At 47.0% G+C, this 7,424-nt stretch overlaps 1 protein-coding gene across 2 annotated transcripts in view; it reads left to right on the top strand.

Moving 5' to 3' along the window:
• Nucleotides 1-1,189: 1,189 nt before the first annotated feature.
• Nucleotides 1,190-7,424, top strand: part of ANO6 (anoctamin 6) — a 187,901-nt gene continuing 181,666 nt past the window's right edge. The window contains exon 1 of one of the 2 annotated variants that reach the window (XM_070410386.1): nucleotides 1,190-1,562. In XM_070410386.1, coding sequence (XP_070266487.1) covers nucleotides 1,496-1,562 — 67 coding nt within the window. In that variant the 5' untranslated portion in view covers nucleotides 1,190-1,495. The remainder of the gene's footprint in view (nucleotides 1,563-7,424) is intronic. The other variant, XM_070410387.1, reaches the window with a different exon arrangement.

The raw sequence follows: 7,424 nt of genomic DNA, 5'->3' as shown, positions 1-7,424 counted from the left end.
ATTTCTTTATTCAGAAAGTTTCCCTAAGAAGTAAGTATAGTGTTTCCTGGATATTTTCCTAAAAGCAATTTCCTCATGTCTTAAAATGCATATTCATGGCTGTTTTCCCAGTTACGATTCATCTCAATGTCTTATTTCTTTTACACAAAAACATCAAAAATATGTGTATGGGAAAATAAAATGCACAGAAGCTTTAGTGTTCTCGTGATTATCATAATAATTCTGCTACTTCAGTGGAAAAAATATAAAAAGTTTCAATGGGAAGTGTTAGAGAGACAATGACTATAACAAGAATTTCAAATAGACCTCTAGCCCTTTTGAGAAGTCAAAACTGACCCACCTGAATTCACCAGCCTTCTTGAAAAAAACATCCACAGAAACATGATCCCAGGAGCCTGCAGTTCAAACTGCGCCCTGTGTGTTCAAAACAGAATCCCTTTGGATTTGTCCTATTGTTCCCTTTGGTCTCCAGGAATGCATTCTTTTACTCTGTGCCTCAATCTTATTTCAGCACTTTCTTTATTTCCTCGGGTTATTACCGCTTTTCACACGACCTCAGAGTTTACCTGGTGGAGGTCTTGGTTTCCTCTGCCTTTCTGACACGTAGGACTAAGCTTTACTGGGTCCTAATGGGAGAGAGAACACTCAGTGATCATCTTCTGACCACGCCCTGTGCGTGCTCAGCGGGCGGGGCTAGGGGGCGCTTCTCTCCTTTCCTAACCTCACTTTGGGCGGAAACCCTCCTGCCTTTTGTGAATATGCTGCTTTAAATCTCGCTCTTTTTTTTTTCTCTCTCTCGTGTTGCGTATCATCTACGAGCTTTGCCTCTTCCTCTGTCATCTCCCTTCCCACTTTCCCTACCGAAGATTCGTTTCCCCTTTAGAGCCAGAGACGTGGATCCTTGAAGATCCTCCACTGGCTCCACGTCGCCTTTAAGCACCATTCAAACGGGCTCGCCTTCAGGGTTCCTCCCGCGAGCTGCGGCGGCGTTTGCCCCTCTGCAGTAACAGTGACCAGAGAAAGCAAGCCCCGTGCCTGGATGTACCTATGACCTTAGAACAGAAAGCTGCCGCGCCCGGGGGCAGCGTTGCAGAGCCGTGCACTCCCCCCCGCGCGTGCTCCCGCCTCGCCCTTCCACGAGGTCACTAGCGTGCAGAAGGCGAGCGCCGACTACACCCTCTGCCTCCGGACTCTCCCTCTGCCTCCCGACTTCCTCCCGGGCGCCTAATAAGCGGGGGAAGGCGATCATTCCGCAGCAGCCTCGCCGCGCACTGGGCATGCTCAGTGGCGAGGGGTAGCCTTGGGCGCTGGGTTCGGGTCGGCGGCCGGATCGGCTTCCCGGAGCGCGGGCTGGGCAGGGCGCAGCGGCCCCGGAGCCGGGAGCCAGACTCGCTCCGCGGTCCCCACTCGGGTGCCCGGCCCGCGATAGCTGCGTCGTTCCAGGACCCGGGAGCCCCAACTTCGCGCCAAGTTCGGAGCCGCCTTCGGGGGCGCAATGATGACCAGGGACGTGCTGTTAGACCTGGAGCTGGATGAGGACGACGACGAGGATGGAGATATCGGTGAGCAAGGGGTTCCCATGGCGCGCCGGCGCGGGGCCCCGCGTCCCCGCCCGAAAGCCCCAGCCCACGCGGAGGAAGTTGGGGACCGCGCGTGGGCGCTGCGCCCACCGCGGGGAGGTCCGCGGGGACCCTCGGCCTCTCCGAGGATCGCAGGTGGGCGGGCGCCCGGGGCCGGGAGAAGGAAGCCCGCGCCGCCGTCCCGGGGGCCGCAATGCGGACGCCTCGGGCCGCCGACCGGGGTCGCCTGCCGGCTGCGCTGGCGGAGGCCGACGGCCCCCGGGAAGGCCAGGGAGGCGCGGGGCACACAGGGGCCCCGAGAACAGACGCTGGACGGGAAAGGACGCAGCCCTGGAACAGTCACGGGAGGCAGGGGGACACCGCTGCGTGCGGAAGTCTTGACTCAGAAACAACAACTTTTGGGTCATTTCCTCCGCCGCGAACCAGCGCTGGGGTTTCTGCAAAGCCGGCGCTGGCGGCGAGCCTGTCGGTGGGGTGGGGGCAGCGGGTTCGGGCTGGGAGGACTGGGGTGTGACCGCCTGAATCCTTTTTAGGTTAAGGCGAATGCAGGGCTCTGGGGGGCGGGATTGGGGCCGGTGGAGCGGCCGGGGAACTGATTTGTGGCCGCGGACCCGCAGCCTCCTTTCTTCCGCAGAGCCCGCGAGGTGGTAATCAGAGTGTGGAAGCCCTTAGGTAGGTGGACCGCAGGCATTTCCTACGCGTCCAGAAGGCCCTGGAGCCTGGGGGGCGGGGCAAGCCCGTTCCTAATTAGAGTTAAAAAAGCATAAAGTTGTAAAAGGGTGGAGGGAGAGCTGTTTAAAAGCTAACAAAAGGGTAGGAGGAAGCGGGGAAGGGATGGAGCAATTGGAAGGGGTAGGGAGAAAATCAGGTCTCTGAAGAGAACACTCTCAGAATGATGGATACTGTGGGTCCCTCCCGAAGACTGGCAATTAAATTACCGTGCTGGTCTGCGCCACAGGCTCCGCCTCGGTTTCCTGGATGCAGATCACTCTAAACATAACAGTTCCTGTTCATGTCTTAAAGCCCTCGTCTTCTCTAATAACTTTAGAAAGTAACTTAATTTTAGGAGTTAGATGTGGTTTTTCTTCCTTTCACAGCCTAGGCACCGCTAATTTATTTATTTATTGCGATACAGTTGACATGTAACACTGTATAAGTTTGAAGTGTACAATGTGTTGGTTTGATTCTCTCATATATTGCAAAATGATTACTACCCAAGCCTTACTTAGCTAACACCTCCATCACGTAACATAATTACCATTTCTTTTTTTTTTCCCGAGAATATTTAAGATCTACTCTTTTAGCATCTTTAAAGTATATGACACAGTATTATGAACTATAATCACTATGCTGTGCATTAGATCCCCAGAACTTACTCATAACTATAAGTTTGACCAACATCTCCACCCCCCCCATTCTGTTTCTATGAGTTTAGCTCTTTTAGATTTTAATATAACTGCAGTATTTGTATTTCTATCTGTTATTTATTTCACTTAGTGTAATGCCTTCAGGTTCCATCCATGGTGTCACAAATGGCAAGATTTCCTTCTTTCTCATGGCTGAATACTGTTACTTTATATATCACACACACACACACACACACACACACACACACCATATCTCCATTCATCTGTAGCCAGACAGTTAAATTGTTTTTATGAATCTATTATAATCACTGCTCATTTAAAAATTCATAGAAAGTGATAACTTACTTGTTGATTAGAGACAAAATGAATAGAGGGGATTTTACTCCATGGTTCAGCTTTACTTGTCATTCAGTTGAGAACAGTTTATTAGGTATCCATCCTTATGGAGGGAGCAGGTAGTGTTTTCCTTTTGTATAGGAGAGAAAACTGAAGCCCACAGGTTGATCCGCCTGCTTCTCTCACAGCTAGTTCAAGTTCAAACCCAAACTTTGTTTCTCCGTCTGTGCCATTGGTACATCTCAGTTTAGAAAGAAAACTAACTTGGTTTAGTCTGTGCTTGCATGATGAAGCATCATAAAATTCATCTTTTTATTTATAACGAGAGGCCTGATGCACGAAATTCGTGCAAGAGTAGGCCTTCCTTCTCCCAGCTGCTGGCACCGGCTTCCCTCTGGCACCCAGGATCCAGGCTTTGTCTGGAAGGTTGTCCAGAAGGTCGTCCAGAAGGACATCTGGTCTAATTAGCATATTATGCTTTTATTATAGATTACAGGTATAATCTATGCTAGTTCTATCAAGTCAAACAGGGCAGATAACTTTAAGAAAAATTAAGTATCTTTGCCTCTCCTTCATCCTTCCCTCTATAGCAGTGGTTCTCAACCTTGGCTGCACATTAGAATCACCTGGGAATCTTTTTAAAATCCTGATTTCTGGGCCTCGTCCTCCGGAAATTCTATTTCTTTGTTATGGGGTGAGGCCACAACATTAGTAACAAACAGAATTTCCGGAGGACGAGGCCCAGAAATCAGAATTTTAAAAAGATTCCCAGGTGATTCTAATGTGCAGCCAAGGTTGAGAACCACTGCTCTATAGGTTACTGATATGAATACTTAAGTGTGTGTAGGGGTCAATTCAACATATTTCATGTCAGGCACCAAATATCACTTAAATATGTCTCAGCAATTTTTGGTTATTACATACATTTAACCCTTTGCACTCCGAACCATTCTGGACATTGGCTACCAGCTACTCGACGTTACTTTGCAGCGGAAACGTGCATTTACAGACCCTCGTATTATTTAGTATAATTTTGGAACCAAGTAACGTATTATAACGATATTGGACTTATATAAATTGGGTGACATCGAGGAATGTATATTTGCAAAAAAACCCAATATTTTATTGTTTATAATTTTGTACAGTATGATAAGTTTTGTAACACTCCCCAATATGCATTGCAGGCTGATTAGTGCATGTTTGACAGTAATAAGTGGTTTGACGCCTGCCACCAGGTGTTTTCCTGTTAGAACACACAATGCAGTCCCGTTTTCTTTGTCCCACATCGGGAATATGTAGTTTATTGTTTAATCCGACACAAAACCCGCTGACATTTCTTGTATATATCTTAGTAATTTTATGATATTTTGATTTAATTTCTTGTGCCATTTCAAGATAAAACTTCAGGGAAACATGCATGTCTCAAAAAGTTGCGTTGAAATAACTCAATTCCCCGTAATCACTAATAAACTGCAGTGTCCCCTGAGAGGGGACAGCGGAGTGCAAAGGGTTAAAGTGGGTTGCAGTGATTTTATATCAAGAAAAAATGTTTACCATACCAATGGAAAGTTGATGTCATTGTAACATAAGCCTTTCAAAAGGTTACCAGAAGTAGGCTGATAGTATACAGCCTTTTATGAAATAACTGTAATTTCCAACTGTGGGAGAGGAGACTCTGGTGAAATGAAGATTATAAATTTAACCTCTGCCTCTAGTTTTGTAATGCAGGGCTGTGTTAAAGCTGTTGGCTAACGTATTTTCCCTAGTACTTGATTGTCACTACTAATAGCTGTATAATAATTTAAACCTCAGGTCCTGAAGATTTCTATGAGATCTCTCTATAGTGTTAACTTTATTATTCAGAACAGAAGAGTTATTTTGATATAACTTCCTATACAAAACATCTACCACCAGCTAATTTATAAGAGACAAAAAAGAAAAACAAACTTTGAAACTACATGTAGTCCCTGGTTACATCGTAGAGATGTTTTACATACATATATATGCCTTCTACTAGACTGGGATTTGAGGGCCTTTTTTTAAAATATATATATAATTAGTGAGTTCCTGCTTAGTTTTGAAAAATGTTCAGTATTTTAAGCAAAAAGATTTCTTCCTTGTTTGGCATGAACCAATCTAGAGTCAAAGATGGTACATCTTACCATGGGCATCTTTTCCATATTTGCTTAACTCGTGGCCACCAGACAGTATTCCCAAAGATTTGCAAATGAGGCAACCTGTTGGCATATGAGAGCACTTTTACAAAAGGCCATTATTTCCCCATGAGCTTCAACAACCAACCACAGATGTTAATCCAGGATGTAGTGGTGGGAAATACGTGGCCTGCAGCCCTGTTGCACTGGTGCTCGTGGAGATCACATGTTGAGGCAGCTTGTGTGTGCCTGGTGTGTGGAAGAAGGTCTGTGGTGCCGTGCCTCCAGGAGCACACTCCGCCACCCCCAGATTAATCGGAATCGAATCCAACATCTCTACCCGTTGATGTAGAAAGTGATGGAAACATCTTTTGTAGCCAGAATGTAGCTATTGTATTTAAGGCAGATTTAGGATGCCGCTTTATTTTGTTTCTTGCATTGCCATGGTTCAAACTTTACTGAGAGAGGAAAGGTGTTCTTAAAAAAGGGGGCTACAGAAACAGGTCACATAGTTCAGGCAAAAAGTCTTTGGTGTAGGGTTGGCTGTTGTGCACTCCCAGGCTGCTTATCGAAAGCACTGACTGTCTGATCCCCACAGCTAATGGTCATGTCGCCGGGGTGGGCGAGGTGGGCAGAGGCCCATTATCTCTTAAAAAAAAAGATGGTTCAGCTGTACCTCTCAGTTTTCATTGGCTCCCTTTTCTCTGTCTTTCCACACAGTCTCTATCCCCTTACTGCCTATGTTAAGTTTTATTTTTAATTCTCACTGGAGGTTATGTTTTTATTGATTTGACAAAGAGAGAGAGAGAGAAAGAAGAGAGACATCCATATGAGAAACATCTATCTATTGGTTGCCTCTTGTAAGTGCCCCGACTGGGGATTGAACCGACAACCTAGGTATGGGCCCTACCAGGAATGGAACCTGCAACCTTTTGGTGCTGGGGATGACGCTACAACCAACTGAGCCACCCGGCCAGAGAGGGCCCTACTTTAGGTTTAATTGCCTGTAAATCTTGTCCTGGCTTCAGTTTTGCTTTATCAACATTAATTGAGCAAAGCTGCTGTGTCAGGTGCAGGATTAGGTGCTGGGCTGGGTGTTGGGTGACTAAAGATGCACCTCTTGGAGAGGTAGGGTCTCTGGAACCAGACATTTGCAGGAAGTGCCATTATTGAGGTATATATACAGCCGTGGGCAGAGAATGGGAGACAGCTTCTCAGGAGGGATTAGTGGGCCAGGTGTTGAAGGACTGGGCAGGTGCAGTGGCATAGAGAGCAGGAGAGCCTGGAATTCCAAGCAGTCACCTGTGGTGGAAGGGAGCCATCACAAGGCTGGGAAGGCAGGAGGGGGTGGCACATGAAGAATCTTCCGCACGCTTTCCGAATTGAGCATTTTACTGTGTCTGTGATTTGGAGTTCCTGAAAGGTTTCAAGGAAAGGAGTGATAGGAGTGAATTTGCTCTTGGAAAGCACTCCCTGACAGCATGTTGGAAATGGATGGGAAAGAGATGATAGAGGTAAGCCTTTCGAGTAGTCAAGTTCAGAAATGCCTGCAGTGGCCATGCAATTAGAGATGAGTGAGCCTGAGAGCTTTTAAAAGATCCGCCATCTATAAGGCCTCAAGAGACTGGATGCTGCCAGCAGAGAGATCTGGGTGAGGCTTGGACTGGAATTGAGTGATGAGGAGGAAAGTGGTGGGCAGAGGAGAAGGAGAAGAGGTTTGCAGGAGGGGAGAATTTTTTCTTCTTCCAACAGGTCTTACACATGTCTCCTTTGCTTTAGCCCTGACATCTCCCTCCCTTGTAATACCAGACTCACATCCTCCTTTCTCCAAGCCTGTCACAAACCCTGAAAGCTTTTACTGATCCTCCTAGCCCAGGGGTGGGGAAGGTCTGGCCCTCGGGCAGTGTAAGGCCCATGAAATCATTTCGACTGGCCCTGCCAAGGCATTAGGGGTGAGTTAATGAAATGTTTGACCCAATGTAGCAGGC

This window comes from Myotis yumanensis, unplaced genomic scaffold (genome assembly GCF_028538775.1).
Source record: "Myotis yumanensis isolate MYYU_CA2020_CCGP unplaced genomic scaffold, mMyoYum1.0.hap1 SCAF_3, whole genome shotgun sequence".
NCBI classification, from domain to species: domain Eukaryota; kingdom Metazoa; phylum Chordata; class Mammalia; order Chiroptera; family Vespertilionidae; genus Myotis; species Myotis yumanensis.
Note: the sequence above shows the minus strand (reverse complement) of the source record. Positions and strands in the feature narration are given on the sequence as shown.